Genomic DNA, 11531 nt, shown 5'->3' on the forward strand with positions numbered 1-11531 from the left:
TGTTAGTGCATTTGTTGGGGCCTATTTTCAGCTGCGGACTGACACACATATAGTGCTTTAGTGGGTGTTTATGGCAGCAAAATGGTGTATGTGTGAAAGAGACTCAGAATAAACTAGTGCCTATGTTCATTGTAATGAAGTAATGAAGATTGGTGTGTTTTTAATAGTTTATGGACAACAATAGAGTTATATGGCACAGAGGAATGTGGTTTTAGTACTTGTTATGTGGATCAGCTCATTGTTGGGTTTTTTTTTTTAAGGAGATTTTGTTAATAGCAAGAATGTAAATTATTAATATTCTTATTAAGTAGGTAAGTAACACTGTCGTTACTGAAACATGGTGTTTGCCATCTTGAGAGCTACTTATCTTCAAAATCTTGTTTTTCTTGGAACTGAAAAAAAGTATGTTCCTTTGGTGATTGTAACTCTCCCAGGATTTCTTTTCAGTATGAGCCTTTTCCACATCATACCAGTGTTTTCACCTCCTTACATTTAAAGTCCCTCCAGTCTGTAGTCACTCAGGTCAACAATAGCCAGCCAATGTGCTCACTTGACTGGTTTTTAATATGGTTCTCAGGACCAGATAGCCTCCTGTGTTTCCTCTTGCTGCCTTTGAAGCTTTGAGAGTTTGTTTGCAGAAGCAGATAAGGGTTTATCTTATAAAATTGAAGCGTGCCATTTGATTGCTTATCTTAACAAACAATAGCTACCTGCTTGTGTCATTTATTGACATATTTTGGCCGTGTATGGGGGGGAAAGATATGACGTTTGATTAGGTTGTTTTTTTTAAACCACAGATATGTGAAAATTGAAGAAAAACAGTTACATTGGAAGAGTTGTTGTGATAAAGCAGAAATAAACCATCCCTCTGTTTGCCCCCACAGCTGATTACAAGGAGAGCTTCAACACAATCGGCAACATCGAAGAAATCGCCTACAACGCCATCTCCTTCACCTGGGATGTGAATGAAGAGGCCAAGGTACAAAACACAAATTACAATCTGACATAAATGTCACTGTAATTTAACTAGAAACCGGTCTACTATATTTACTCTGGCTGGAGGCGTGTTGTAGATGTAAGAAAAAGCAGTGGGACAGGTTTTTTTGTGCTGATTCAAGTGTTGGCAAACAAATGCACTTGCTTCACAAATTAACCTGCTTTTGACTGTGTTGCAAGCAGCTAACCTGCAGACACCAGAAATACCCAAGAGCTCATTTTAAAAGTAGTGAATTAAATCACCAACATGTTGTTACAGTACGAGAACTGAAAGCCAGAACCAGCTCCTTTGCCTCAATGTTATGTTTTTGACTGTCCGTCATAAAAGTGATGGGCAGTGTTGTGTACTTTTGCTCTGTTTGTCCTCTTTGTCTCTGTGAAGCCCACTCCTTTGTGGCCACTCCTTAAATGGAGCCACATTACTGTTTGAACTCCGGAGGCCCCCCAAGGGCCAACACACACCAATCCCCGTCCCCACCCTCTGTTGTTTGTTTTGCCCTCATTTCTGTGTGAATGCAACCGGCTATGTGTGTGTGAGTCAGTCTCTGTTTGTGTGTGTTATGTGGTTCTTTCATTGTAATGGCAGCCCGGGGACAAAGACATTGCTGGAGGAAGTCCAAGCACACGTCTCTTGGCCAATATTGACTCTTTCTCTCTTTCCCTCTCTACATCTTCCCCTTTCATTCTCTTAATCTCTCTGACTATTGAGCCTTAATATATCAGGGACAGGTGTAATGCCAAGGTACTTTATTATGTTTGAAAATGAAGTGAAAGAATTATTCAAAATGTCTTTATCGATTTCTACAAAGGAGAATTATGAGTTGGCAAAGTCTAAGATAGATCAGGTTTATTTGGGGGGAATTTTATGTTTTTTTTTAGACATAATAAAACGTGTGAGTATTTTTTATATAAAGGAGTACTTCTTAACTTTTTATTGCCTGTAAAGTAAATCAGAATATCCAGCTTTCAGGAATGACTCTAAACAAACTATAAGAAACACCTCAATGGATGCTAGATTTAACTTTTTTTCAGTTAAGTGCACATAATGTGGTTCAAACTACTGTACCACAGATGAGATGATACAGCACAAGTTGTTGTTGAGTTGAGTTGTAGTTATTTGTGCCTTTGTTAGAGAGGTGTCGAGTGGAGAGCAAGGAGCGTATGCAGACTCAAACCCAGGAAGTTGTGGTCGCAACTTTTGTAATAGGATAGTAATAATAGACTCTAAATAGTATTTTGTGTTGGTGTAGACGGATGAAGAGTGCACCAAGCCAAACATATGTTCTCATTCATCATCAGTGATTTCTGCGCCCAGATCTTCTTCCCACATGTTTTTGACATGAGTTAGAAGGGCTCGGCTCAGCAGGGTCGTAAACAGCGGATGTGATATATGCCTTTGCTGGGGAAACACTTTGGAGATGACACGACACAATGCTAAAGTTCAGGAAGGCCATAAAAAATAAATATGGAGAGAGAAGAGTCGGTACAAGCTGTTTAATTTAAGTATTTCATGCAGCATGTCAAGCATCCACTCACTAGACCTTCATTCGGCTACATCCTACTTATAAAGCATCAAACAGACCCACACAAGTGATTTAAATTGCAAATATAAATTGAAAATTCACAGGTGTACCTCTCAAGGCCTAAACACATAGAAAACTGTGGATAAATACAGAAATAAATGACAGTCTCACTAATCCCTAGAGCTATGTAACCATGTAGTTACATGTACTTCTGATTTCTATCTACAGGGATTTTAAGATATCTGAAACTTCTCCTGCCAACCAAATGCCTTGTGTTTCTCAGAGCATTGAAAACCACTCCTATAGACTTTAAAGGATGCAGAGCTGAATTTAGATACAGAATGCGTCTCTGAGCTGGCGAACCCACTCATGTTTTTAAAATGAAAGTTGTTCTTCAGCCACAAATAAATAGAAAAACATCCAAATAGGTGCTGTTTTCTCATTTTGTGTTCAGGTCCATGCCGTTCAATTACCGGCTTCTATTTGCACTAGTATTTGTGGATGTTTTTGTGGGTTGAATTGTGTACAAAGGAATGAAAACATTCCTCTAAAGAAAATAGATACAACACCAAATTCATTACAGCGAGAAGGTATTTAAAGCTCTCCTCCCGTCTCTGTGTTTCTGGTAGATCTTCATCACAGTCAACTGTCTGAGTACAGACTTCTCCTCACAGAAGGGGGTCAAGGGTCTTCCTCTGATGATCCAGATCGACACGTACAGCTACAACAACCGCAGCAACAAGCCGTTGCACAGAGCCTACTCACAGATCAAGGTCTTCTGTGACAAGGTGAGAAATCGCTGGGAACCATTTGTATTCTAGGAAACATTATTGTAATAATGTTTTTCCCTCCCTGAAACAATGTATTTAAGTAGATTAAATGAGTCATCTTAACAGAGCAATATCACTTAGTTGAGATAAAAGCAACTAATGATCATTTTCTTGAGTAAGCGGTTATTTTATTTTTAAAATGCCTCATATAATAGTGATAATAGTGTAATTTCCCCACAGCCCAAGGTGGCGTATTAAAATTTCTTGTTTTTTCCATTATAAATTTACAACTCATAACAAACTCATTTTCTAAAATCTTGCAATCTTCTTCAATTATAATACCGTTTTTGTACCTATATGCTACATGAATACTAATTTGCTGCTGTCAAGAGTTTTAGTTGTCTGGGTTGATGTGACAATAATGAAAAAGGTGTTTATCTCCAGTGTTTCTAAGCTGTGTTGAACATGAAGTGAAAATGCTGCAGCAGATATTATAACTGTGTTACAGGAAGCGTTTGAATGCACAATATTCAGGTGTATAGGTGGAGTCAGGGAGTTAAATTATGACATCAGTCCTCCCTCTAGTGGTCTCACCTGCACAGTGAGGCTCCAGATACACCTGTGCACACACACACACACACACACACACCATATAATGAAAAAAAACACACTTTCAAGTGAGACGCTCCCATTTGATTTTCAGAAAATTGAGACTGTCCAGCAGAAATGACCTAGTGATTACTCCTTTTTGTCAGCGGAGCAGTGTGTTTAAAGGAGGCTCGTAGCGTTTCCACAAACTGATGTGTTCAATTTGTTTTTGTCAGGGAGCGGAGAGGAAAATAAGGGACGAAGAGAGAAAACTGTTCCGCAAGAAGTCAAAAGGTTTGAGTTACATCATGTTTTGTTGAAATGTTTTGCATCAAAATCAGAGAATAATATAAATCATGGTGTGATATGAGGGCAGAAGAGGTACGAAACACTTTAGTTCACATGAAATATTCTTTTTCACAGGGAAAGATGGAGGTGTTGGCGTGATAAGTGTTCCCAAGAAGTCTGACACCACGTATTTCAAGACCATGACGGACCTGGAGGCTCAGCCCGTACTCTTTATCCCAGACGTTCACTTCGGCAACCTGCAGAGAGCCGGACAGGTAGATGTCCCGCACACACACTTTTCTCTCTATAAACAAAAGCGAAAGAACTTGTTTTCTTATCAGTTCATCGTCTCAAAGGTGAAACTGGTACGTAATACACTGTAATTTCAGAATGACTCAGTGGCTACTTACTCAAGTACTTTCTGTTTCTACTTAATTACGGGGAAATATTGTACTTTTTACTCCTCTACACTTATTAGACAGATTCAATGACCATTCAATGTTACTATGAAGATTTTGAGATCCCAACTTATTTGGCTTTCGACCCTTTATAAAAAACAGTGTGTGATCAGTGTCAGCTTTCACATTTCATATGTCTATGGGTTGCAGAGCAGACCCCTTATAGTGAGATTTTCTTTTTTTGAACTGGTTTTATTCAAATAACTGTTTCCGATATTTCACATAACACATCACAAAACAAAGGACAGAGAAATGTCCAAAAAGTAAATATAAATTTGTGTAGCAGAACTATATTTTTCCTTCTTTCCTACACCATTAATTATCTCACAACCCCTCAGATTCATCCTGTGACCCTTTGGGAACCACTTGCCTATCGTAGACATATCGGTAGTAGTATCGGCCTACAAAACCCCAGTATCCCCCAGTATATAAAGAAGAAAAATATTTGTGTGACTGCAAAGTTTATTCAGCAGAGTACACTGTGATTTACAATACTGTGGCAAGCACCACAGAGTAAGAGAGAAGAAGCAGGGGCGCCCCGGTGGCCTTGCTTAAGTCTTTGCTGCAGCGTCCACAGGTTCAGCTCCGACCTGTCGCCATCCCCCGCTGTCCTGACACTCTACAGCTGTCACCAGCCATTAAAGACAATAAAAGCCCCCAAAAAACAACAACAACAAAATTATAAATGTATATACATAATCCTCTTAAATCAGTTTAGGTATTGGTCTCAAAAATCCCATGTTGGCCAAACACTAATATAAAATAGCTAATATTCTGTACTTTTACTTAAGTAGGAGTTGAATGCAGGACTTTAACTTGTATTGGTACTTTTAGTACAGATCTAAGTAATGTTTGTATTCATGCATAAAGCCTAAAACCTACATTAATTTCCAGGTGTTTACCTTCAACACAGAGGAGATCGAGAGAGAAGGGTGAGTGTGGGAACATTTTACATCAAGTCATACAAATATAAAGTATGCAAATGAAAGCAGGTGCAAATACATACAGTGGAAATGCAAACACGGCACATATGTGTCATGGCACATGACACACAATTGTTTTTGTGTGTGTTTTCAGGAGTGTGCTGGTGAAGAGGATGTTCAGGCCGTCAGATGAAGAACTGTGTCCGTCCCCTCAAAAACAGATCAAAGAGGAGACACACAAGAGAGGTACAAGATGGTGGCTTCATCCTCTGCTTTTCTTTTCTCTTTTAAACTGACTTCAAGAAATCATCAGTGAAGGACACAGAACAGAGAAATACCTGCTCCAATTTGATGTGAAATGAGGGAACACAAACCAGACCAAAGCCTAACTTTTGTTACCAGGCTGTAGTCAAGCAAAAAAATAGCAAACACGTTCTGCTTACAGCCTCTCATATGTGAAGTTTAGCTCTTTGTCTTTATTGCAAATCATTTTAATTAGAACTGCAACTATTACTCTCACCTAATCAGTTCATCCTTTACTAAACAATCTCACCGCAACATCCATTTAATAGCCATTCATCTGAATTAATCTTTCGTAGCAGACTAGAGTTGAGAGCCAAGTTGTCCTGGAATTGTAGATGTTCAAATTCATTTTTTCCCCTGTGCACTTTTAAGGTCATGTTGGTGTCAGATTTGTGATTGATTGATTCATTCATGGAGTTTTCAATCATGTTACACAATCTCCCTTAGTGGGTTGTTGTGGAAGTAAAAAAAATAGCCCACGGTGATGTCTTTAAATTGCTTTTTTTGTCTAAAAACATGAAAATACAAAAATATTCAATATACAATATATACATACAAATACATATAAAACCCAGGGAATCAGCAAACCCTTACATTTTAGATGCTGGATAATAAGTACTAATATATGACTACTAAATTATTAATGATTAGTTTCTTTAGATTAATTGTTTTGAGAATGATTTTATTTATTTATTATTTGGTGATTATATTGTTAACATCACTTTATAGTCTGGTGACTTGTGATGGTATTTCTTATCATTTCTGGCCATATATATAAAAAATGTGAACGTAACAAACACCCAAAGGTCTCTCTCTCTCTGAGAGTGTTTCTCTATATGAATTATACAAACTAATACTGTAGCTAACAGGTGAATGTTTATTATTCCTCCTCTGTCTGCAGTGCTTTTGTACGTAAGGAAGGAGACGGACGAGGTGTTTGACGCTCTGATGCTGAAGTCTCCCACGCTGAGAGGCCTGACAGACGCCGTGAGTGAGGCCTTTCTGATGACGTGAGAGAGCCAAAGGCACAATTTAATCGCAGCACCTGTTCACAAACTGCTCTCATTTGTCATTCGTAGATATCAGAGAAGTACGGCGTGCCCCCCGAGAGGATAGCCAAAGTGTACAAGAAAAGTAAAAAAGGGTGAGTGAGGAAGCAGATTGTCATTTCAGGCCTATTTGGAGGCTTGTGTCTCCAAAGTAGCATGAAATTAAACCTCAAGTGTCTTTCATGTCAGGATCCTGGTGAACATGGACGATAACATCATCGAGCATTACTCCAATGAAGACACCTTCATCCTCAACATCGAGAACTACGCAGACGCCTACAAGATCACGCTGACAGAGATCTGACAGCTTGCCAGCCTACCCGAAGGGGCTGAGATGCAAAAAGGGACACTGTGACTGCTGGTTAGCTGAAATCTACGAGGCTGCTATAGATTGGCTGATAAGCTGACTGACAGTATTGGAGACAGTCAATTGGCAGCGTCGCTCCGACGCTCTGAAGTCAACGTCGACAACACCCGGTCCCTCTCTGACACTGTTACACTATGAAGCGAGGCGTATGTTTCTGTGCAGGAGGAGGACGCGAATAAAAAAAGGGACATTGTAGAAATTCTTATGAACTGGTTATATTTTACTTCCTCGGCATACTCATCCTCTAAATTGTGAGTATGAGATCCGTGTCCTCCACAGTTTTTATTGTATAAAAGAATTTGTACTTATTCTCATTCTGTACAGTCTTGTGTTTTTGCCAAATAACACATCAGGAGTAGCCTCATGAAATGCCTGATGTATTGTATGTAGCCGCAGCTTGAATTAGTTGGTCCTAACTCCTAAGTAACTTAGCAGCTTTTTTGCATGCCATTGTTTTTTTGTTAGTTGTGTTATTATTTATTAATGCTTTTAATGACCATGTTTTGCATTTCTTTAGCAATTTATCCAAGGATTTCAAGTACTTTACATTCCAGTGACTTTTTTTATAGTCACCCTCTTCAAGAGTACTCAAGGAGTTTTTTCAATGTCTTTATCTCTATTTTTTGGCCATGTACTATTCACGTGTCAACAAATAGCCTAAATATTTGTTAGTAGGACCTCGCATGAGATGTAGACGATTTAAAGAGGGCTGTAAACAACTTTTGAGGGGTGACAAATGGCACTTGGTTGTTGTGTAGATCTCATGTGCTTGGCTGTATTGGAAAAAAATGAATAAAGACATTAACATAGAGATGTCATTTTTAGCAGCTCTGTGAGGCTCTTCCTAGGGCTCAAGTTTCTTTGAGCTAAATGCTAATGCTACATACTCAATGATCACAATGACAATGCTAACATACTGATGTTAAGCAGGTATACTGCCCTGCAAAGGCAAAAAGCAATAACTACAGAAACAATCAAGAGGAGAAAAAAGTTTTCAAGCTGGCTCCAAAAAAACGTGTAACATATACAAATGTTATTATGCCTTCATCTGTGCATGACTGTTTCTTTATATTTATTTGGTTATTGTCAATTTCCCTTTTTACCTCTGTATGCAGCAATGGGGGATTGTTTACCTTTTTGTCACTCTATATATGAAATACATTGGGATTTATATTGGTTGTTACTTTTTAGTGCTGATTGTATGGCACTGTTCACAGTGGGTGGGCTTCTGATTGCTTCCCTCTTTGCCATTACGGCATACAATGGGTGCTGAACCACATTTTATTTCACCTTTTATTTGATGTAAGTGATTGTGGCCAGCTGTGAGAGGCCTGATTATTGCTTCCCCCTTTTTCAGCTAGCCGTAGCTGTTGGGCACTGCTCTTTATTTCAGTGCTGGGGTGTCTTGGGCCCCCGTGATGGCCATCGTGAATTTTCTTGAGTTTTGGCTTGGGCAATAAAAGAGCCAGGCGGGTGAAGCAGGGGCAGGGTCCAGGTAAAAAACTCCCCAGCCACATTGCACAGCTCAGCTGTAATTGGGTAGAGTTGAGGTCCAGTATCCGGCTACAGGAACCTTAAAGAGCCTAGACGCTCGAAGGGATCCTTCCCTGATGGTTTACCTCAATCAAAAGGAGCATATTGATAAACCTATGCTTAACATTCCCCATTTGTAAGACATGCAGTCAAACTATTCCATCTCGGTAGGCAGTTAGAGAGGATGTAGTTTAAGTGGCAAGATTTCACCCGCTGTTCTTCCTTCAGGCTACAGGGGTGGCTAAATGCCACTACCCTCTACCCGAGGTGGGACAGAAACATGAAACTTCAGGTGACACGTCTTGAAGGTTTACACCCATGGAGGGACAGGGTGATTTTGCTCCAAGGAGTCCCTCTTGAGAACATTTCTTCAAGAAGCACATTGGTAAACACAGACAGGTTGGACAGCAGTCTGTGAAGGTTGGTTGGTACGTGGGGTGTGGAAACCCACTTTGGGGCAGCGAACACATCATCGTCTTTAAATTAAGAGCTGATCCCTTTTCGCTGAAGGCTCTCCTCCCCTTCAGGGCAGGCATGTCTTGATAAGAACAGTTCACCCCACTGTGTATCACGTAAATCACCAGGGAGGCCCCAGGTCCCTGCCTCCAGGTGGCACAGAAACTCCTGTTTTGAGCCTTTCTCAGGGCTTTACTCAGTCTGGCTTTACTCAGGGAAATCTAGCGGTTGTAAACTGGGCAGCCTCCTGTCTGAGGCTCCAACCAGAAGTGGAAGCCCTCTAATGGCCTCAGTTCGGCACGGCCCAGACCGACCTACTCGCGGCAGCAGAGACAACCCATTGCAGGATGTGGTCCTCCCTCAAGGTTAAGGGAGGTCCCCTTTAGAGTAGCCAGAAGGATGGTACTGGTTTCCAACACTTGTTCACAGTCAACACTGGGCCCTACTGGTCAGGGTGGACCTTCTCTCCCAGGCAGAGGGTCAGATATGGCTCCCCAAACCAGAAGTCCTGCAGCTCTGGGCTTGGCCTCTTCTCAGAGAGGGCTCTTTTTTCTTCATCATGATTTAACTACTGCCCCATTAGTTGTGTGGGTTATCAAACTGAATTACCACAATGTCTATTCATTAAATTGTATATTCTTCAATTGGAAAGAGGTAGAAGAAAATGTAAATTTAGCTTTAGCTAGGGCTTTTACTGGTTGGTTGTCTCTCTGTGGCAGAACTATGGTTTGGTTTCAGATTTATTTTATAGTAACTGTATTTCTACATGCTGTTACAGTTTTTAACAGATGTCAAACAGTTATATACTGGTCTCAACTCAATGTTGCCTCTGTATTTATATATAGTATATAGCTTACTATGTTCAACATCTTAGTTTGGTTTACAAAATAAATACTTGACCTGATGGGGCTGTCAGGTTGTGTCCAAGTACAGGTTATTCTCTGGGAACCATTAAATATAATAGCAATCCATCCGATGGTCCTACCGACGAACCAACTTTTCCTTGAGCCACGCATTATATATATATATATAAGAAATAGGACAATTGGCCATTTTCCCATTTTGCCTTTATTTGAATAACAAAATGGACATTCTACACATAACACATAATGCATTAACAATACAAAATCTACAAAATGATACAGTTCTTTTGTTCGACAGGTAATAACTGTACAGTATAAATGGATACAATACTGTGTTTTTTTCTCTTTTATTTAATTCATCTATATTTGGCACTTGACCACAAGATGCTACTGAAGTGAAATGTGGGACTGAAGTACCAGATCACCTACTTGAAATGTGCAGAAGCCTAGATAATTTATCACAAGTGTTTTTTTTTTTCCACCACAGTCCTCATTCATCTGCCTGTGAAGACGACTGTATCGCATGATGTTTATAGACCAGCGGGGACAGGCAGGTGTGAATGAAGTACAATGTAGGCAGTAAAGAGCTTTCAGTAAGCCCTAGAAAAACACAGTGAGGTCTGGTGAATGCTGCCGTTACTCGCTAACCAACGTCAGTGCTTTGTTCTGTCAGTTGAGTATATGTTACTGTGTGTCATAGTCATAAAAATAATCTCCATTATCACAGTAAATTGTCTGATAGTTGTACGAAATCTGGGACGGATGAGGAACAGATGTTGCACTTTTGGAGACTGTTTACACATCGTTTATGCACAGTACAAGAAAAACTTAAAGCCAATGTTTACAGGCTCCCTGGGAAATATGATGTCAATAGAGGAATAGGGGAAGGATTGGAGTCAAACTCTCTCAAAAAAGGTAAAAAGAAGCTACATACACTAAATCTAGCAGTGGATATGCAAAGCTGAATGAATAGCAATATGTGTGGTCCTCTCCTCTTTAACCTCTCTAGCATAAATATGAGTGAATATACTGTACATCTTTCTTTTTTATCATATTCGTCAAGTAAAATAAAATAAAATGTCATCAATCATCACATTCCAATAATTTATACGTCAAAATTTTAAAGTGAATTTCTTCCATTGGAGCAAATCGCCACAATGTTATCACAGAGTAAAAGAATATACAAGTACATACTATATATTCATATTAACATCTAACTTTTTTCTTTTTTTTTTGCTGATACACTTGTTAAACCATAGTTAAAGAAAAAGAAGTCAAGTTCATGTATTCATCAGTCAAATGAATGTGTGTGTTCGTGTTAAGTGTGTGCGTGTAGATTTGTGTGTGTGTGTGTGTGTGTGTGTGTGTGTGTGTGTGTGTGTGTGTGTGTGTGTGTGTGTGGACACAGAACTTG

The 11531-nt window shown here is 39.6% G+C and overlaps 1 protein-coding gene across 1 annotated transcript in view; it reads left to right on the forward strand.

Moving 5' to 3' along the window:
• grhl2b (grainyhead-like transcription factor 2b) overlaps positions 1-8066 on the forward strand; it is a 17750-nt gene extending 9684 nt beyond the window's left edge. Inside the window, exons 8-16 of the mRNA XM_035680841.1 lie at positions 885-979; positions 3149-3307; positions 4114-4171; positions 4301-4440; positions 5518-5555; positions 5701-5792; positions 6751-6836; positions 6929-6993; positions 7088-8066. Coding sequence (XP_035536734.1) covers positions 885-979; positions 3149-3307; positions 4114-4171; positions 4301-4440; positions 5518-5555; positions 5701-5792; positions 6751-6836; positions 6929-6993; positions 7088-7202 — 848 coding nt within the window. The 3' untranslated portion in view covers positions 7203-8066. The remainder of the gene's footprint in view (positions 1-884; positions 980-3148; positions 3308-4113; positions 4172-4300; positions 4441-5517; positions 5556-5700; positions 5793-6750; positions 6837-6928; positions 6994-7087) is intronic.
• The last annotated feature ends 3465 nt before the right edge of the window (positions 8067-11531 follow it).

This window comes from Morone saxatilis, unplaced genomic scaffold (genome assembly GCF_004916995.1).
Source record: "Morone saxatilis isolate NCDOM2014 unplaced genomic scaffold, NCSU_SB_2.0 Contig9, whole genome shotgun sequence".
NCBI classification, from domain to species: domain Eukaryota; kingdom Metazoa; phylum Chordata; class Actinopteri; family Moronidae; genus Morone; species Morone saxatilis.